This window comes from Balaenoptera musculus, chromosome 19, assembly GCF_009873245.2.
Source record: "Balaenoptera musculus isolate JJ_BM4_2016_0621 chromosome 19, mBalMus1.pri.v3, whole genome shotgun sequence".
NCBI classification, from domain to species: domain Eukaryota; kingdom Metazoa; phylum Chordata; class Mammalia; order Artiodactyla; family Balaenopteridae; genus Balaenoptera; species Balaenoptera musculus.
In genome coordinates, this window is record NC_045803.1 from 46,830,532 (window position 1) to 46,852,327 (window position 21,796).

At 44.9% G+C, this 21,796-nt stretch overlaps 1 protein-coding gene across 1 annotated transcript in view; it reads left to right on the top strand.

The window, feature by feature from the left end:
• HYDIN (HYDIN axonemal central pair apparatus protein) overlaps nt 1–21,796 on the top strand; it is a 432,518-nt gene that overhangs the window by 352,910 nt on the left and 57,812 nt on the right. The window contains 12 exon segments of the mRNA XM_036834209.1: nt 1,764–1,985; nt 3,867–4,075; nt 4,271–4,453; nt 5,331–5,450; nt 8,196–8,355; nt 8,460–8,632; nt 9,254–9,452; nt 13,461–13,560; nt 15,022–15,121; nt 16,761–16,929; nt 17,448–17,686; nt 19,305–19,422. Of these exon segments, the coding sequence (XP_036690104.1) occupies nt 1,764–1,985; nt 3,867–4,075; nt 4,271–4,453; nt 5,331–5,450; nt 8,196–8,355; nt 8,460–8,632; nt 9,254–9,452; nt 13,461–13,560; nt 15,022–15,121; nt 16,761–16,929; nt 17,448–17,686; nt 19,305–19,422 (1,992 nt within the window).

The window sequence follows — 21,796 nt, forward strand, 5'->3', positions numbered from 1 at the left end:
AGTGGCTCAACTATTCTAAAATTTCTTTCCCACAGGCTTCCCCCAGTGACAGAAATTATACTACCAGACAGCTTTTTGTTGCTAGAAACAAAACCATCGCATATCTAGAAGCCCCTTTGGCAGTGGTTTGGAGGGGATGGTTATTATAGCCTTTTGTCCAGGGACAAACTTTTTGTGTGAAACACCAGAAAGCAAATATTTGAGGCTGCAGGTCATACAGTCTCTGTCCTGACCCCCAGCAATATATAAATGAACGGGCGTGACTCTGTTCCAATACAATTTGATTTACAAAAGCAGGTAGCAAGTGAGATTTCACCAGGGGGCCAGTTTGCCCACCTCTAGTTTAGTTTTTTTGTTTTTGTTTTTGTTTTTAATAAATTTATTTATTTGTTTATTTTTGGCCGTGTTGGGTCTTCGTTGTGGTGCGTGGGCTTCTCATTGAGGTGGCTTCTCTTATTGCGGAGTACGGGCTCTAGGCACGTGGGCTTCGGTAGCTGTGGCCCACAGGCTCAGTAGTTGTGGCTTGCAGACGCTAGAGCGCAGGCTCTGTAGTTGTGGCGCCGGGCTTCGTTGCTCCGCGGCTTGTGGGATCTTCCTGGACCAGGGCTTGAACCCGTGTCCCCTGCATTGGCAGGTGGATTCTTAACCACTGTGCCACCAGGGAAGTCCCTCTGGTTTAGTTTTTATCAGAAACTAGATGCAACCTTAAAAGGTAGGGAGTGGAGCCAGAGAGGAGTGCTAGGTCAGACTGTAGCTTAAAGAACTCCCTGCCTCTATTAATTTAATAAGTGGTACAAATTATTCATCCCTTTCCTCACAGACGTTCTAAATCCTGGGAGTTAACTCTAGCTACATGTTAGTCAGGAAATGTCTTCTGCTGTCTGACCCAGAGAATTAGAAACACAAGATTACATGAAGGTAGTTACCTGCTAGGCCTAATAGCCCATTTAGTCCATAGAATGGGCACTCAGATGGCCTAATTGTTGTGATGACAACAATTAATCAGGGGATAGCATCCTTATTCGGAGGGTTTTACAAGCTGAGAAGGAAGTTACTACTAGATTTTCAAGCCAGCTGCTCTGGAGAATGCTCTCATTTATCATATATCAGAGTAGAATGGGAAAATGCTCTAGGGATAAGTTGTCTCTCTCTCAAGTCTCTTTTTTTACTTCCCTCTTCATTCCCATCTCTTACCCCATTCCCAGAATCTTTGGTGGGTTTTTTTGGGTTTTTTTCTTTGCTGTATATGACCTACTCCAGCCCTAACTCTCTTTCACCTTTGGAAGGAAAGAACACTTAAAGGTAAAAGAAAAATTAACAGGCGATCTGAAAATAAATGAAACAACTCTATGCTATAGACATCAGGACCTTAGGAGCTGGTCTCTTTAAACGGAGATTGTTTTTGAGCGCCTACTGTGTGCTAGGCCATGTGGTATGGAATCGCCCGGTTCCGGTCCTAATGGGCTTTACAGTTCAGTTGCAAGGACAGGCAGTTATAATAAAGTGACAAGGGTTATGATAAGAGAGGGAGCCCGCAGCCCACAGCAAGAGCCCCAGCCGGGTCCGGGGGCGTGGGGATCTGGAAGGACCTGCAGAGCTGTGTCAGAGACCCTTTACATGCTGTCCCTGACCCAAGCCCATCGCAGGGCATCAGAAAGTTGAGAGAAAGGAGGGAGAGTCTGAGCGTCCTGTGCTCACTCAGGGAGGCAGTTAGGGGTAGCCCACCCTCTGCACAGGAAATTAATCTTGGGCTTTTCCTTTAGATCCTAGACCTCTTGGGCCTGGGTTCCTCTGGACCACCCATCCCGCCGCCTACCTTATTCTCACTCATCTCCTACCCTGTGAAGCGGCTGCCTTTGGCCATGACAGAAATCCTGAAGCATTTTGTGTTTGTAACTCCACCGTCCAAAGAGCTCTCCCTGATGGAGGAGAAAAGAGAAGTGGAAGCAGAAGCAGAGCTTTCAGCCACCCCAGGCTCCTCAAAGGTAAAGGGAGCAGCTTGTCCTCCTGACCTTGGCGGGAGTTCAGTCGGGCCCGCCATGTGGCCAAAAAAAGCAGTGTTGGGTGTCGTGCTCACTGGGGTGTTTCCCTCTACTCTGTGGGGATTCCGCCTGAGCCTCCCTAAGCTGCACCTTCCCCAGGTCTGACTCTTCCTACTCCCCTGAGACTGAAAATGACTGATTCTTACCTTCCAATCTTTGCAATTCCTGTGGATGGTTTAGGGAACTTGTCGAATCACTCTGCAGCTCATCTGCAAGAGAAAGTAAGCAGCAAAACTAGCTCTTTTAAAGAGATATCAGAATGTATTGTGAAGCTAAGGTAATTCACAGAGTGCATAAGAATACAAGAATCAACAGATACAAGTTAAGGCAGCACGCACCATTAGAGAAAGGACAGATTATTAAAGAAATTATATGGGGAAGATTGGATATTTTGGGAAAAGTTGCTTTTTAATCTCCTTGCCTGACATAATACAGTAAAATTAATTCCACCTGGACTAAAAATATAAGCGATCAAAATGAAATCGTGTAAAAGTAGAAAATATATATTACATATACAATTAGTGGAATAACTCACAAAGGAAAAATAGATTTGACCGATAATATGCAGAATGCATGGATATTAAAAATTATGAAGGGGCTTTTTATTCCCAGAAGAGTATGGGGGCCCAAAATTTGAATCTCCCCACACAGCCTGCTTCGTATAAACCATGCATGTCAGCAAAAAACAAATAAAATCACCAGCAAATAAGGTCACCTGTAGGCCCTGCCTACAGCTCAGTTAGGTAACAGAGAGCCCCAAACTTCAGTTTAATAAGTAAGTAGGACATCAACATCTGAGGTCACAGCATTGGTGGGCAGGCCTTACTTGAGCAGAGTCCAATAAAAAAGATAAAGAAGAAAATATTGCCACCGTCAGAGGTGACTATTACACCAACCTCTTTTCTGAAAATTGACCATTAAGAGGAAAGAGTTTAGCGTTCTTTAACTTACGGTTTTAGGAGGAACTCTAGTTCGTCTCCAATTGATGAAGGAAAGCGCTTCTTTCTAGAAGAATGGCAGCTAAAATTATAGGAAGAATGGTAGAATTTAGAAAGTACTGGTGTACCCAAGGACATAGTTGATTAAGGAGCGCCAGTGGATACCCACAGTGCTGGTTTGTCAGGGGACAAGACTCTCCCTCTGAGCCAGAGCACCACCCCACAGGTGACCAGCTGGTTGCAAAGGGGAAGGTCCACTTTGCCATGGCCAAGATCTGGCGGGCACCGCTGCAGCCACACAAACACACTTTGCGTCTGTAATCAGGGGTCAGCCTGACATTGTTTGTCTCCCATCGTGATGGAGTGTGGTGTGCACAGCATCATCTCTGAAGCTAATCAAGCTTTTAAATCTAATTTTCAGTTTACATGAAATGCGGGAAATAAAGGAATAAGTTAAGTGACACTCTGAGAGTAGTTAGAAATTTTGCAGACTATGGCATATTCTGTAAGAATACAGATCTGGTCTCTGCCAAAAGTCAGTGTGATTGGGAGGGAGTGAGGGATCTAGATTAAAAGATACTAAGGAAATGCAACAACAAAATGCAGTATAGGAACTTACTCCCTGCCAGCTTCAAGCGTCCTCTGGAGTTTTGGCCTCCTTCTCAGGGAATGGGGTGCCAAGGAAAGCACTAGACTCTCTCCACTCTACCTCTTCCCTCGTACCCTAGTGTCATAGGCTGCGCCCTGCTGCTCTAGGCAGCCTCCAGCCTCCTGAACCTGCAGCGCGGTCACCGCAGACTGCAGGCGTATGTCATGGGCGTCTCTGTCTCCTGCTCCTGTGTTCATAAGATGAATGTTTAAGACCCGGTGCTCATTTTTAATTAAGACCCAGGAGGAGCAGACCACCTCATCTAAGGGGAGCAGACAGAAAACTAAAGAAAAAACAGATCAGACCCGCGAGACTCAGAAGGAGAAACGTCGCATGGCCTCCAACAGGAAGGGCCTTTCTGGGGGAACCTCTGGAACCATTGCTCCCCTGTCGGACGTAGAGCAGAACAACTTCTCTGGGCAGCATTCACAGGAGAAATTCCCCAGGTGGGCCTCGGAGCAGCCCAGGGAGGGGAAGGCTGAAGCCCCAGATGGAGGGTGTGGCTGTCACAGCACCAGATGGGAGCAGGGCGGTCACGCCTATAACCCCAGCAGGACCGGACTCCTCCCAGGCACCAAGCCTGTCTTCTCTTGGCCCGAAGGAAGCGTTCTCACTTCAAAAGCCTGTGTGGTCATTTTCAGGCTGAACCATTTCCGGTGGATCGTACCAGCCAATGGTGAGGTGACATTGCGAGTGCACTTCTCTTCCAATGATCTTGGGATCTTTGACCAAACGTTTAACTTTGAGATCCTTGGAACTCACCGCCAGTACCAGCTTTATTGCCGAGGTGTCTGCACTTACCCATACATTTGCCAAGACCCAAAGTAAGTGTACTTTGTTTTGAAAAGAAAAGGTTGACAGATACATTTTCGTTTTCCCCCATGGTGCCCTGAACAAGGTGGCTCTGAATACAAATGTGGAACCGGGACAGCATCTCAGGCCCTCTTGTACTGGGCTCCAAAGTCTTGGACATTGACTAAGTCACAGGAATGATATGGTACCATGAGACTGAAATAAAGAGAAAGCTAATAGGAGTGAAGAGGGGGGAAAAGTCTTCCTGTGACAAGTTAGTTTGCTTATTTAACTATATAGCAAATGTAAACCGATTTTATATTTACTGTAGGACTTTTTATCCTATAATATCCATATATGTGTGAATCTCCACAGGCAGGAGATTTTTCCCTGAGCTACCAAACACTGAGGCCCTTATGCACCACATAAAGGCACCTGACTGAGCAAGCTAGTGGGGCCTTTTATAGCTTGTCCACCAAGAGGAGCTTTTTTGCAGTTCTCACCAATGGACCACGTTGGACAGAGAATTCAGAAGCTGGTTAAGATCCACCAGAACTAGTTTTCCATAGGGTTTCTCAGGACTTTTTCTAGCTGGGCACACTAGAACAGGAAATCCAGCTCAGCTCCATCATCAGCCCCATCAGCTGATAAAGGATCCAGCTCACCCATCATCAGCGGTGAAAGACACCACTGGGAATCTTTTTTCTCAAGTTCAAACTGTACTATCTTCACTCGGGGTTGGGGATGGGAGGGTACAGGAATAAAGGCTCGATAAATGTCCTCAAATTAAGAGTCGTTCTGTCTCCAGACACCTGGACCCTTTGCTGAACAAGGAGTGTTGGGTTCATGTATACATCATGTGGAGGCAATTCAGACAGCTCTCCTCTCCTCTTCCTCCCCTGTGTTCAGAGTGGTCTTCCCTCAGCAGAAGAGGGACATGAAGGCAAATGAGGTCATCTTTAAGAAGTATGTTGTGAGCATGGAGAGGTTTTACTTCGGGCCACTGCTTTGTGGAAAATCAAGAGATAAGTAAGTGTTCCATTATTTCAAAGCAGATTTCAGACCCCTGGGTTCGACTCATGAATAGTACAAGCGGGATTCCTATGGAGACATAGCTTTTACTAACATTGCCTCAGTTAGCCCAGAACCACAAATCAGGAGAACTGGGTTCTTGTGCCCCAAGTTTCTGCTAAGGTCCCAAATGAACGGGGGTGCCATTTTCCCAGATGGGGAAGCCTGGAAGAAGACCAGGTTTTGGTAGGGGCAGGTAGGGTCAAGTGTGCACTTTGGGATATGTTAAGTTTGAGATGCTTGGGAGATACAGCCAGTAGCCACGTAAAGCAGGGCATAGTCTATACGGTTTTGGTTCTCAGAGGAGAGTCTATCTTCAAGACAACAAAAGCCACAGGTGTGGATGAGATCACCTAAGATGAGAGGCCACAGTAAGGAGAGAAGGACCATGGTTGGAGCCTCAAAGGACTCCACCACTCACAAGAGGAGAGGCCAGCAAAGAAGATAAGAAAGAGGGCCAGACCTATTGGTGGAAACCGAGAAAGGGTGGTGTCATGGAGCCATGAGAAGAGGGTGTGGTCAGCTATGTTGATTGCTGCAGAGAGGGCAGAAAGATGAGACCATCAGCATCCACAGGGTTCAGCAACACGGAAGTCATAGGAGCCTCAGCAAGAGCCCTTTGCGGAGGGGTTTCTGAAGATGAAGCCCAGGTGAAGTGGGTTGAGGACTCAGTGGGAGGTGAGAGAATGGAGACAGAGTGTGGAGATAGCTCTTTGGGAAAGCTTGGCTGTGAAGGGAGATGGAGGGAGTTGAGGATGGGAGGGAGATGTGGAGTGCAGGGAAGGCTGTTCGTACACTGTTGTTCTTATGATGTTTGGATGTCAAGGGGAAGTAGCGAGGAAGCGGCTAGAGTTTGCAGAGCACGTAAGAGCCATCAGTGGTGCAGCTCCCTGAAACAACACAACGAGATGTGGAGATGATGGCCTTTGCCAGGAAGAGGGACCATCATCTCATGCTAGGTTGGAGGGAGGTGAGACGGCTTTAGGTGCAGGTAGGTTTACAGATTTGGCTGGCATGGTGAGGAGGTTCCCATGCAACTGTTTTCTCCATGATGAATGATGTGAGGGCATCCCTAACAGTGAGGCAAGTGGAAGAAAGTTTAAAATGTTGAGAAAATGGAGAAGGTATGAAACAGGTTTTGTGCAAAGTGGGAGAGGAAGAATATTAGAGAAATAGATTAAGATTATCAGGTAGAACCGGGGGCCCAGGTAAGGTCAGTGATCAGAAATATTTAGTAATACTAGTTTTTTCAGTTATATGTAAGTTTTTTAGTGTATAGGCAGGGAGGTGAGACCAAAAATAGAACCAGGGTCTCAACCATGTCTTAATTCAATCTAGCATTGATTGTGATAAGTAGAGAATGATTATTTCTATGCCTACTTGGTGAAACTAATGAGCCAACTTAGTTCTCCATTCCCTTCATAACCTCCAGTTTATTTCCTAAGGTGCTGGACTAGTAAATGAAGGTGAAGGGTGTTGACTGTTGATGGAGAGGATCTTCAAAGCCCAGTAGAAGGACTTGGGCGAGAGAAGGAGTGGGAGTCAGGTTGATGGACATGATGTACAGAGCAGCCTGGAGGTCGGATTCAGGGAAACGATGGCCATTCAGAGAGGCGTGTATTCAGAGCAGCACTGGAATTAACCAGGATATGGGGCCAGACGGCGGGGATCCAGGAGGGCGATTACAGTGGTCCAGAAACAAGTATTATTCATCTATTCTTTTAAGTCTTACTGAGCCTCAATGTCCTCATCTGCAAAGTGGGAAAATAATAGCACCTACTGCACAGTTTTGGGAAGACTGAACTGGTTAGTACACATGGAACTTCCAGCGGTGCTCAGTGGTGGTGATTACCAGCGAGGTGTGGAGGCCACCAACTCTCTGGCAGTTACACAGAGTGTAACACAAAGCCTCTTGGACTTTGATTTAGTCTCTGCAAAGCCCTCTCCTTCCTTCCTCCATCTTAGCCTGTCCACAGAGATTTTCAGACTGTCGCTGGGCACCAGTGGGTACTGTGGTGCCCTGCTTTCCTGACCTGTGCTATGACCTCCTGCGACGTGTGTGTTCATTAATCTTCCTTGTGCCTCCTGTGGGTCCTTTTCTGTTTGGTACCATTAACTGGGCAGCTTCCAGTGCTCCACTCCGTGGATCTCTCCGTAAGGCACTAGGGAACAGAAACAGCCTTGTAACAGTGAACAGCGACAATCCGTGTCGGAACAGTAGCATCCTGCGCAGGTGTAGGAGAAGGTGGTAAATGAGGTCATCTCTAAGACAGATAGGAAATAACAGGTTACTCAGATTATCATCTCTCCTGGAAGTATAAGCACTGGGAAGGACCGAGCTACAGATTTTTCAGTCAGAAATCTTTGCAATAGTAATAACTACCATTGATCGGGTGTTTGATATCTGCAGCTGTCCTCAGAGCGTTAGGTGCACTATTTCATTTAATACTCATGGAAATCCTAAGGGATATTATCGTCCCATCTTAGAGATGAGGAGACCAAGGCTTGGGATGGGAGCGGGGGCTGGTCACGTCACAGCTCTGAGTCTTCACAACTACAAAGCTTGTGTTCCTAGCCTCCATGACGCTGCCTCTGTGTAGCCACATTATCCTTTGAAATTGCCTTACGCCTCACAATCTCCTTTTCCACCTGAATTCTCAGCCAATCCTCACATCCACATCCCTAATGTTTGTTTGTTTCCAGGTACAAGTCATCCTTGTTCCCAGGAAACATGGAGACACTGACAATCCTGAACAGTTCCCCGATGGTCGTGGAGGTGTCCTTCTGTTTTCAGAACGATGTCAAAGCAAACACCTACTTCCTGGAGCCCGTCAACATGATTCTGAAACCCAGTGAGAAGCAGGTACAGTCACATGGATACAAGTCTACCAGGGCAGGGCTTTCTTGGGAAATTTGAGGCCTTGGTATCCTTGGTGTAAACGTACTTTGTTTTGACTCTCCCTTTAGAAGCTGAACGTTTGGGCCTACCCTACCGCAGTTGGTGTCTTTGAAGACAGCATTGTCTGCTGCATCAAGGAGAGCCCCAAGCCAGCCGTCTTCAAATTAAGCTGCCAGGGCGTCCGCCCAGAACTGGAGCTGGACCCCAGACAATTGCATTTTGACCGGCTCTTGCTGCACAGGTCAGAGTTCTGGGTGATACCAGGACCGGAATGACATTTAAAGAACATTTTGTTCTAAGGTGACCAGCTCATCCTGATTTGCTCGGGACTTGCCTGGTTTTAGTATTTGAAGCCCTGCATCCTGGGAAACTTCTGGTCCTGTGCAAATCAGGATAGTTAGTAACCCTCTGAGTTCACAGGTTGTCACCTTGGGTTCAGTGAATGGACTTCAAAATGGTTAAGGACTCCCCTAAGATCAGCTGCCAAAGGTGTGCATATTTGCATTTTTCTCAGAAGAAGGACTACCTTTTTCCAGATTTTCAGTCCATTGCCCTAAAAGGTTAAGAATCTTGGTTCTAGAAATTAGAGGACAAACACTGAACACTAGACCAAACCTAGAACTTACATATTCATTCACTGGAATTGTATTACTCTAGATAGAGAATGTTTATTTCTGAGGAAGCTGGGAGAGAATACTGATAATGTATCCTGCATTCCTTGATCATCACAGGTAGGCCCCATTCCCTGATAAATACTTATTAGTGAACTAGCAATAATAGAATAACCAGAGGTGCTTTTTCTGACCTGCCATAATAAATCAAAATCATTTGAAACTGGCAAAATTTCTCTTGGTCTCTGCAGGAAAGACTTCAAGGTAGTTCTTCTCCGCAACATCACACTACTGCCCCTGGCCTGGAGGATCACCAGCCTGGAGCACCTGGGCGAAGACTTCACCGTGTCCGCGATGCAGGGGACCATAGCCCCCAAGGCTGAGCATAGCCTACAAGTGCACTTCCAACCCTCCAAACCCATCAACATCAAGAAGGCGATTCGCTTGGAGGTAAGGCTTCATACGTCTTCAGACTTGGTCACCAAAGTATGTACACACTGGGTTCCCTGACACACACACACCAACACACACACTCACCAAGCCAGGTCTCCATGTTACACGCTCCCATCTGATCCCCGTTTGACACCCCCCAACCCACAATATCCTGCTCTGCTTACAACTGTAAGCTCCGTAAAGGCAGTCTTGTTCATGGCTGATTTCTCAGTGCCAAGAACAGAGCACTCAATCAGTGCAGAGTGGATGAATGAGTAAATGAATGAATGAATGGTGTTACTGTTCCTCGAGAAGCATTAGATTTCTGACTTAAGACCCCCAAACCCAGTCACCCCTCAGAGTCCTAACTCAGTAAACATCAGCCTCCACCCAGTTGCTCCCAGCAGACACCCAGGAGTCATCCTTGATTCCTCCGTTTTCCTGTTGGCCTCCCCCTCCATCCCAGTCCTCCAACAAGTCTTGTCAATTCTGTCTCCCAGTGTATCTCCTGCCCGTGCCCTTCCCTGTCTCCACTGCCACCACCACCCTCATGCAGGCCACTTGCTGTGTCGCTCACCTGGACTTCTGCAGAGGCTTCCTAGCCGGCTTCCCTCTTCCCACTCCCCGCAGGTGTCCAGAGGGATCTTTACAATATCAGTCAAATCAGGTCACTCCTTCCTAAAGCACTAGGCTGTCTTCCCATTGTACTAAGAATAAAGCCCAGGGTCCTTACCTACTTCTGAGTACCTGCCTGCCTCTGTATCCACATCCGGTTTTTTCCTGCCTCGGGGCCCTGGCCTTGCAGCACGCCTGCCAGGAATGTTGTCCCTATGCTCTGTGGGGATTGGCTTCTGCCTTAGGGTCTGCTCAACAGCACTGCCTCAGCTGGCTTTTCCTAATCATCCCACTGAGGAAACCTCTCTATGTGCAATCGCTCACCCTGTCTTCTGTCCTTCAGAGCACCCACCCCATTCGGACATTATCCTGTTTCTTTCTTTACTTCCTTATGTGAACTCCACTGGAGCAAGATCTTGCCTGAATTGCTCATCATCTGTATTAGTTTCCTAGGGCTGCTGTAACAAATGACCACAAATGAGTGGCTTGAAACAACAGGCATTTATTCTCTCACAGTTCTGGAGGCCAGAAATTCAAAATCAAGGTATCTGCAAGGCCATGCTCCCTCTAAAGGCTCTAGAGAATAACCCTTCCTTGCCTCTTCCAGCTTCTGGTGGCTCCAGATGTTCCTTGGCTTGTGGCTGCATCACTCCAATCTCTGCCTCAATCTTCGCATGGCCTTTCCCTCTGTCTGTGTCTTCTCCTCTTCTGTCTCTTATATGGACACTGTCATTGAATTTAGGGCCCACCTGGATAATCCAAGATGATCTCTTCTAGAGATCTTTAACTTAATCACACCTGCAAAGACTCTTTTTCCAAATGAAGTCACATTCATAGGTACCAGTGGTTAAGATACGGACATAACTTTTGGAGGCCATCATTCAACTCACTACCCCATCATATCCCCAGTGTCTAGCACAGGCCTGGATGTAAAAGGCACTCAGTAAAATCTGTTGAATGAATGAACGAATGAATGAATGAATGTCACTGACTTTTGACGCTTGAGCTGATAATGCAACAATCAAGAAGTCACCCACAGGAGTTAACACACCATTGTAAAGCAATTATACTCTAATAAAGATGTTTAAAAAAATTTAAAAATTAAAAAAAGAAATTTAAAAATTAAAAAAAAAGAAGTCACCCAAGCTTCTCTTTGAATACCCCCAGGGATAGTAGACTTACCAAGTATCTCCAAGTAGCCTGATCTTCCTTTGAACATGTCTGACTGTTAATGCCTTGTTGGGTTGCACTCAGGTTTCTCCCTGTAGTTTACACACATTAATCCTGTTTCTACTTTTTGGGGCCAGTCAGTGGATCTAATTAATCTGTCTTAGCACCTACCCCTGACAGCCCTTCAGATAGCTGAAAACAGATATTGACAGATTCGTTCAATCCACAAATGTATATGAATCCCAGAGGTGACAGTCAGCATTTTTAACACCAGTCTCTACACAGACAGGGATCTCTGCACAGTGAATCCAGGCCACACAGCAGGTGTAGGGTCCCAGCTGTGCCAACTTCATCCTTTAGTTAATGGATCATGGCGAGCCCAGGGCTTCCCATGGTGAAGCGTGAGGGTGCAGGAGGCAAGCATCAAGGGGACACTTGGAGAAGTCATCATGACAGCTGTTTATCAACTGGTATGGAAACATTTCTGTAATTTAACAACTGACATCACATTCCTATATGTTCCAACCAAAGCAGACATAGTGGATCTCCCCTCAGGCCCCCAAAGTGGTCTAAGACTTCCCTTCCCCAGGTTACATTCCTTCAACATCTACACGAGGAAATGCCTTGCTTTCTGGTCCCTTTGAAAAGCGCTCTGGTGAACTCTAATTGATTTTTGCACCTCTTAAATTTTCCTTCTTATTTTCCTCAATTACAAAATTTAATTGCCCCCCACTCCCAAGCAGGGAAGCAAAGGAAATAGAATGCTCTGGGTACTTGGTATCTATCAGTAGAAAAGAACTATATAAATTCTGGATCTGATAAACCAAGTTCTTTGTCTTATTTTTCCCTCCTGCTGCCAGCCCTTCTTGTCATCTCTGTCAGAATTTGAGCATCAAAAGAAAGAAGGTAAACTTAAGCAGTCGAATTTGCTCTGTGAAACCCTGGCAAAATGCTTGATAAAAGATAAGATGGGGGCTTCCCTGGTGGCGCAGTGGTTGGGACTCTGCCTGCCAATGCAGGGGACGCGGGTTCGAGCCCTGGTCTGGGAGGATCCCGCGTGCCGCGGAGCGACTGGGCCCGTGAGCCGCGGTTGCTGAGCCTGCGCGTCTGGAGCCTGTGCTCCGCAACAAGAGAGGCCGCGATAGTGAGAGGCCCGCGCACTGCGATGAGGAGTGGCCCCCGCTTGCTGCAGCTGGAGAGGGCCCTCGCACAGAGGCGAAGACCCAACGCAGCCATAAATAAATAAATAAATAAATAAAATATTAAAAAAAAAAAAAAAAAAAGATAAGATGGAAACTCTGCATTAAAACTTGTTTGGTGACAGCTACAGATTTCCCCGTTGGCGCCTAAAACACAAGCAATGGGGAGCTGGTAACTTAGTTTTTCAAATTGAGGCTTCAGCAGAGAGGCAGGTGGTGTCCAGGTGGATGCAGGAGGGCCACACCCACTGTCCAGTGGCTCTTCCCCTTGACACACAGACCCTTTATTGCCCATCATTAGTCTCAAGAGTCAACAGTTGGATCCAGCTGACAGCTGATACCAGTTCAGATGTTCTTCAGGAGAGTGAGGGAGGTACTACCACCAGGGATGACAGCAGAAGGGACAGGGAGACACTGGAGGCTAGGAGTCTTGCTTTTTTTTTTTTTTTTTTTAACATTTCCAATAGTAATGATGTTCATTTTTTTAAAATCTGAAATTTCCAAAAGAGAAACATTAAACGCTTATTTTATATGAAAAATCTAGCACTTATTTTATATGAAAAATCTGACTCATAGGTTGAATCAGAGACAAAGAACAGAATGGTTCAGATTTATAAAACTAGTAAAGCAAGGATAATTTAGAATATAAAAGTTTTTCATTTCAACTGTCAGAAAAATGCTCTCCAGGTTTATTTGACTTGAAAGTTCAAAGAACACTTTCCTGCAATGTATACTCACAACCCAAACTTCAGTAAGGTAGTGACAATCATGCAAATAATTGAAACCCAGTAAGTGGACAGGATGGAAAATGCAGTCCCATTTCCCCATCTTTTTATTGATTGTCTACACCAACCTTCCCCAAAGGGTGTTAGGAAGAACACTCATCCTACCAAATGCTCAGTGAAAACAAAAGCTAAACACATTTCAAAAATGTTCCTTTCCATAGCCCCTTCTTCATGATCCCTCCTGCGTGTTCCATAGTTCAGGCTCCAAGCACCTTGTGGGTCTTGCTTTTACAAAAGAATTTCTCTTACCCCGACAGGTTTTAGACGCAGACAACCTCATTGGTGTCGTTCAGTTTGAAAACATCCTGATCTTTGCTGAGTCCTACGACGTTGCCTTGGACATCACCTTCCCCAAAGGTCTGTTGACCCCTTCAAGGAAAGGGTATTTAGAGGTCACATCTTTTAGGCAGTATGCTTCTTGTGTAGAGAAAGATCAGTGGTTGTTGGGGAGAGAGGTGGAATTTAGGTAAATAGTAATCACGCAAGTTCAAGTGATGTTAGCAGTGTTACTATGAATCTTAATTTCTCCAACGGGAGACAACAAGGCGTGGTCAAAATATAAAATTTGCAGAGCTCTCTTCTGAACAGTCACCTGAGAGTGAGCTCTTATCTGCCTGCCTGTGTTGCTTTTCTATCACTGCCCTAACAAATTACCACAAACTTTATGGCTTAAAACAATACGTATTTATTATCTTACAGTTCTTTAGGTCAGTAGTCCAAAATGGATCTCACTGGGCTAAAAGCAAAGTGTTGGCAGGGCTGCGTCCCCTTCTGGAGCCTCTGGGGGCGAACCCATTTCCTTGCCTTCTCCACCTTCTGGAAGCCACACACGTCCCTCAGCTCATGGTCCCCTTCCTCCATCTTCAGAGCCAGCAATGTTGGGTCAGGTCCTTCTCACGCTGCCATCTCTCTGGTTCTCCCTCTTCTACTTTTAAGGACCTTTGTGATTACTTGGGGCCCACCCAGAGAATCCAATATAATCTCCATTATTTTAAAGTCACATGATTAGCAATCTTAATTCCATCTAATACCATAATTCTCCTTCTCCATGTAGGCTAGCATATTTACAGGTTCCAGGGACTAGGACGTGGACATCTTGCAGGGGCGGGAGAGGGGGTGGTGCAGGGCATTATTCTGCCTACCACACTGCACCAACACCCAGGTTAGGGCCCTCCTTCCTCCGGTAGGTTTCCTACTCGGCAAGACTTGTAGAATGTTAAAGCTACATATTTGCCTAGGTGTCATTAGTCTTATGTACAAAAACACTTACTGCAGCATTATTTATAATAATGGAAGATTAGGAATACCCTAAATGTCTATCTATAATGGAATATTATTATTGTAGGAATAATATTGTAAATTATGAAACAGCTGTATTATGGTATATTATATAGCCATTAAAATCACACTTATGGGGAGTTTTTAATTGTTTGGGGAAATGTTTATGATGTAATGCAAAGTATAACAATACAGATATATACGTTATATCCCAATTCTGAATATTATACACATGATTCAAAAATCTTTTTCAACACTGGGAGTTTTAGCTAATGAGAGACATGAAAAGAAGAACAGTGGTCCTAGGATAGAAGCCAGAGGGAACCACCCCATTGAACTGGGTGCAAGAGCAGTGTCTGTTGTTTGTTTACTAAGGCTCAATTACAAGAGGCTTTTCTAGGCACAGTGTTTTCAGAAAACAGATTATATGAAATTGTCGCCATGGATTTTCCGTGTGAACTTCAACCGGAAGCTCCCCTGCTTCTCACTCCCATGCCCACTCATCCCACCCCTCCCCACCCCGGCCCCTGGCTTCTGCAGGAGCTGAAGGAGGCCTCGATTTTGGGATTGTGAGGGTCATGGAGGAGGTGAAGCAGCCCCTGCAACTGAAGAACCGTGGGAAATACGAGGTCATGTTCAGGTAACCTAAAAATCATCCAGCATGTGGTCATCCACATCCACTCGTGGCAAGAAGTGTGTTGCCTGAGAGATTTTTTTAAAAAGCCGATCAGGGAAATCATAAGAACCATCTCTGCTGTTAGCTTCTCTTGGCTTCAGATGAATAGAATCCCAACTGCTCTACAGTCTGGAGCCACAGGGGTCTGGGGGTGGGGGGAGAGCCTCAGGGGGAGGTTGGGAGGAGGAGATACTGGGGTGAGGGATGGTCTTAGGGGTGGAGTGAGAGACCGGGGATGACGGCCCTGGCCTTAAGCCATCCTGCCCTCCTTTCAGCTCCTCTCTGTTTCATAAGTTGGTGGTCTACATAGGATTTCATGTCAAGACCTAGGGATTTTCCAGTTTTCTTTTTTAATTTTAAGAACTACTGTATTATAGACTCCAAGTGGCGGCCTGGTGGAATAGAGCTCCAGCTTGTGCTCGTCCTTGAGATTAAAAATGAAACACTAAATAAGGGAGATTCCTCAGAGAGGAAAGAGTGACACTGGGTGCAGGGAGGGAGGAGGTCCCCCAGGCAGTGCCGGCACCTATGACCAGTCGATTTTATGGAAGGTCATCCTTCCCCCAGAAGAATTCAGAGGTGATGAAGGGACTTCCCCCTGGCAGACTTGGAGGCATTCACTGTATTCATGATAATTTCGCTTTAGTTCAAAAATTGCCGAAATTAGAGCAGTCCCACCTCAATACTACCGTTCCTTAGAACCCTAAATTGAAATAAATAAATATAAGTAAAAGCTAAACAAACCTAGAAGAAAGCCACAGTCACTTTGGAATTAGTGCTGAATGGAATCCTGCCCGTTGTGAGTTTTGTTTTAGATTGTGACAGGGCGTTAGCTCTGCTCTTTTAGGCTTCATGGAACAGAGTCACCCTCGGGTTGGAGTAAGTGATCAGGGTTCACTGAAGGGATGTGCAAGGGAGTGAGGAAGCACAGGCACCATGCACACAGCAACGAAGGGCCAGGTCTCCTGGACCCCACTGGGGATAACATGTGGGTCCCCACGGCAACTCCGGGTGTCTCGCCTCAGCTTCAGTTTCTTGCTCCAGCCCCAGTCCCCCTGGCATCTCGTGAGTCAGCTTTTCTCTGTGACCCCTCACCTCACCTGCATTGGGCCGTGGCCTCACTTCTGAACACCTCTGTTGCGTGACTTCTGCCCCCGCCCTCTCTCTCCTTCCTTAGGTCCTCTGGCTTCTGCGTCACTGTGCCCTCTGTGTGTGCTGCATTCAGTCTCAGAGCGGGGAGGGAGGAAGGAAGGGGGACAAAGAGAGAGAGGGAGACAGAGAGACAGGGAGGGAGAGAAATGAATTGATTTAGTTGGTCCTTATCCAGCATCACGTGTTCCTATTAGACACAGCTCTCCTGCAAGGACCCCTCTTGACTGCAGGCTAGAGATGGCTGTCTTTGCCTCAAGCACCAGTGCTTGGCCTGGGCAATCCTGGCTAAGGAGGGGTGGTCACAGAGTACAAAGCACAGTGAACACTGCTACGCATAGTGGTTAAACAGGGCTGGGGACATGGCAGGCACTTAGCAGTCTAGAGTCTCATCTCTAGTGTCTTGGGTTCCCGAGATAATGACTAAAACTGACTTTTTATTCTTGTCTCTCAGCTTTTCTGTGGACTCCTTAGGGATTTCAGCAACCAATATAAGTTCCATGATCTCAGTCCAACCCAAGAAGGGCTCACTGACCACAACGGAAAAACCCACAAATGTCCAGGTGCTCTTCCGTGCAAAAAAGGAAGTGAAGATCGAGCACCAGCCAGTTCTGCGCTGTCAGGTAAGCGAGCTCAAAGGGAGGACTCACACGGTGGCAGGCTCGTGGGACTCACGCCGAAAGGAAGCGTACGCAGTCTAACCCGTGCTCCAGGAGGGGAGAGGGAGTGCTGGCCTGGTGGCAACCAGAGAGGATACACCAGGGCTTAGGGAACTACAGGCACGGGTAGGTCGGGTGGGAGGTATGCAGAGTCATCAGAAATTGACAACCCCAGAGCAGAAATGTGGCCCCTGGTCTTCGGAAGAGACCAGACCAGAGACAGGGAAACTGAGTTTCAAGTGCAAAAGAAGAGAAGGGAAGTGAAAACGGGAGGCACACGTGGTGCATGTTGACCCATGGCTGGTACACGGTAAGTTTTATGTTAGCATTTACTCGTATTGATGATGCAGTAATATAAAGAGAACGATATAGAGAACTTGGCTTCATGTCAATGAAGAAAATACGGAATGAACTGGGCAGTCATGGAAATTCCGGAGTTATGCTGGTGGCTGACATCTTCCCAATCCTTTTTCCCTTTCTAGATTATTGAGCCCAATATCTCAGAAGGAGGTGAAATCATTGCCAGCATCCCAATTAAGTTTTCTGTGAATGCCGTGTTCTCCAAGTACAACATCAGCCCCTCCTCCATCATCAACTTCGGGGCTTTGATCTGTGGCACGCGTAAAAGCTCCTCCTTCACCATAGAAAATCAAGGTGTAGTCGACTTCAAATACACCCTTTATAGGCTGACAAGGGAGAGCTCCCTTCATCAAAAGAAAGTGTAAGACAAGTATTTTCTTAACTCACACCGTTCCCTGGTTAATTAGTGCTTTATATTTTACAATGAGCTTTCATATAGTTTATCTAAATTCACCCCCAATCCCCTTTTGTGGGTAAGGTTACTAAGGTTTAGAAGTGACTCATCCGAGATTACGGAAGAAAGCATCAGTGGATCTCAGTTCTGAACCCACATGTCTGACTCCAAACTTCCCATGCTTTCTAACTGCTGTCCAATATATGATACATTTTAATTGAACAAATGTAAAATCTTCTGCATGGGACTGTGTCTGTTGTCCTGGTACTCCTAGTGTGCTACATTACTTACCAGTAAGTCATTGTCCTATCTGTCATTCTGTAGGATTTATAACAGCAAGCTAAATCAAAAGAAATCATAGCTGTGCTTCATGATGGGGGATGGCAAAGGGTACCCTGGAAATTTGGACTAGAGAAAGCCTGGTGAGGCCTTCTTTCCTGGGACTGCTTTTACCTTCTCCCCATGAAGACACTTTATCACAACAGCTAACTTAATAATTGTTCCAACAGTAAAACTCTGTATTCTTCAAAAGGTGGCTGTCAATCAATTAATCAAAACAATTTACCTTTCTGAGTGCTTTTGGCTTTTATTTGTCATATTCTTTTTTGACAAATTAGGGATGGTTTTTGCCAGTTCCCAGGTACTTTGTCTTGACTTTCAAATGAATTGACTTTCTAAATAATTAGTAATTTAAGATTGACTTTCTAATTACTTGTTTTAAATCAGACATACAGCTTTACATTGTTTGTAATTGTTTTATATTTTTGTCGATCTCCTCTTCCATTTTGGCAAAGTTTGAACATATTAAGACATTTTTAATTAAACTGTCTAAAGTCTCTTTCTTCCAAATCTAATTTCAACCTAATTTTTTATTACTTATTTTATAATTTAATAATGTTTATTTATAGATATTATAATTTTGTTTTGCTTAAACTGGTTTTAATTTTAATTTATTTTTCATCTTAGCATACACAAATTCATGCAAAGCACTCAAACTCCAGTTGTTCTGGTCATTCAGCAAGTGAATGCTCAAATATATAAAACTCTCAAAAGTTTAAAATTGTACCTTAAATACATTTGAATATTTTAGGTGAACTGGCCTCTAAAAAACCAATTATTGGGTAAACTAGTTTCGAGTGAAGTGAACACCTACCAAAACCTGTGTTTGTGCTATTGTTTACACTAAGTCTTAAAAACACCGTGACTCTAAATGTGAAGAAGAGGGACAGAATTTAATCTATTTGCCATTGCGCTTTTTAAGTGATAAAAGATTTGAGGTCTACAAATAATTTCCACACACAACTTTCCAGTGAACTCAAGTAAACATTTAAAACTATTATTTACTTGCAGTAGTCTTTAATGTCCTTATGAATCATATTTAATAAGTATAATTTCTGCATACTTTTTTCACAACTGTTAAATGAGTTTGGCTGATAATGAATAAGCTGACTCTGCTCCCCAATGCCCTCTTGGGCAAGGGAAGGCCCTTTCCTCATTCCAAGGAGAAGGGACCTTGCAAGCAGACAGGCAGGTGGTATTTAATGACCATCCCAACCTGAGGGTATACTCTTGCTTCTTTAATCAGCGTCAGCCATGTTAGACATGCAAGATCCCAGGAAAGCGAGAGCTTCTACAAGACTGGACCTTCTAAGGCAACCAAGTTCTCTGACTCTGTTCAGAAAGAAGTAAATGTCACAAACCAGGTGAGCACCCTTTTCCTTTTTCACAGAAACCCCTGTGTTCTAGCAACAGAAACCTGCCGACTAGTTCTAGCAACAAATACCTCCCTAGGATAGCAGGATTTGAATTTTGAATATTCCTACTATGGCAGGAATATTAAATAGTTATAATGAAATATCACTTTCATCTTGAAATAAGGAGTTATGGCTTTTAATTTGGATATCCTCTTTTGCTTTAAAACCTTCATTGGCTCCTCATTCCTTTGAAATTAGTTTCTACTCTTCATAAGTATTTCAATCAAGAATCATTTGTTGATATGAAATAGAAGCCCATTCAGATTGGCTTAAATAAAAGGAGATTTGAAGACTTTTACATCTGGTAAGATGAAGTAGACATCTTTTTCCCTAGTCTTCCAGCTAAGTACAACTAAAAACCTGGACATTATGTATAAAACAAACATAGAAGACTGAAAAATGGAGAGAAAAAAATCACACCAGCTAGGATCCTTGGGACCCAATAGACATCACAGTGATGAGTTCCCTGAGATTTCTTTTTGCTTCGTATATCCTAGATCGGGTGCTGAGGGAGCCAGCAATCCAGAAACATCAACAAGCACGGACCAAAAAAGGCCCCAACAAAAGCCTTCTCCCACTAGCCAAAGCACCGGGAAAAGGTAGCCTAGCAAGACAGAAAACTTTCAGATAAGAACGGTAATATTACAGTCAAACATGACAGAGAAATCTGTGGTCCTACCCCACATATATCAAGCAAAGGCCAGTGGGGAGCCTAGACTTCTCACTCAATCCAGGCTATAATGAGGTGCCCTGACCCCCTGCCAAAGTGATGTCCAAGAACACTCAGTAGGGAGCCAGACATTCATTACCCACCATCACCTCCACCATTGTCAATGGCAACACCACATGGGGAGCCTTGACTTCCACTCCAACCCGGTGGTAATGAGACATCCTTCTCATCCCCCCAGGGGACCTCCTACCCCATGGAATCAGCAGAACAGTAATGAGACACTCTTACCCCTCCCCACAAGGGAAATATTAGTCAAAAACTAGTGGGGAACTGGAACTCCCACCCTAAGAAGTCCGAGTGGAGAATCTGGACTACTATCCCCACCTGGCAGTAACAAGGCAGTGTTCACCCCCTCCCCTGCCAGAGTGGTGTCAGAGAAAGCCGGCTCAAACAGAAGTTAAATAAGATCCAGAGTCTCATAATATAATACCCAAAATGTCCAGGTTTCAACTGAAAATCACTCAGCATACCAAGAACCTGGAAGATCTCAAACTAAGTGAAAATAGATAAGCAATAGATGCCGACACCAAGATGACCAAGATGTTAGAATTATCTGACAAAGATGTTAAAGCAACCAACATAATGCTTCAAAAAGCCATTACAAATATGCTTGGAAGAAATAAAAATATAGTAAGTCTCAGCCAAGAAAGAGAAAATATAAAGAAGAACCAAATGGAAATTTTGGAATTGAAAAAAATGAATCACCAAAATTTAAAACTCAATGGATGGATTCAACAACAGAATGGAGGAAACAAAAGAAAGACTCAGTGAACTTGAAGCCAGAAAAATAAAAATTCCTGTGTCTGTTTCCTATTGCTCCCATAACAAATTACCTCAAACTTAGTGGCTTAAAGCAATACAAATTGTTTCTCTTGTTTAAATTGTTCTGTAGGTCAGAAGTCTGACACAGGTCTCACTGGGTTAAAGTCAAGGTATTGGCAAGATACCTGCATTCTTTTCTAGAGACTTTAGGAGAGAATCCACTTTCTTCCCTTTCCAATGTTCTAGAGGATACCTGCATTCCTTGGGTCATGATTCCCTTCCTCCATCTTCAAAACCAACAATGGTGGATCAGGTCCTTCTCATATCACATTACTCCAGCCTCTTCCATAGTCACATCTTCCTCTAACTCTCTTATGTCTGTTTCTTCCATTTCTAAGGACTCTTGTGATTACATTGGACCGAGGATAGTACAGGATACTATCCCCATCTCAAGGTTCTTAATTCAATCATATCAACAAAGTCCCTTTGCCATGTAAGGTAATATATTCACAGGTTCCAGGGATCAGGATGTTGACATCTTTACAAGAGGTGTCCAATCTTAGGTGTCTTAGGATGCCCAATCTAAAGAAAAAGAGAAAATAGACTGTTTTGAGTCTACTGAAAGTCTGTTTAGTCTAATGGGAAAAAAATGAAACAGACCCTCAGGGACCTGTGGAACTATAACAAAAAATCTAACAACCCTGTCATCAGAGTTCCAGAAAGAGGTAAGAAATAGGTAGGGCTACAGAGCAAGCCAGCGTTTGCTATTAACTTAAACCAGTATTAGTATTAGTCGGGGTCTGTTATTGTCATGGTAACAGGCAACCCTAA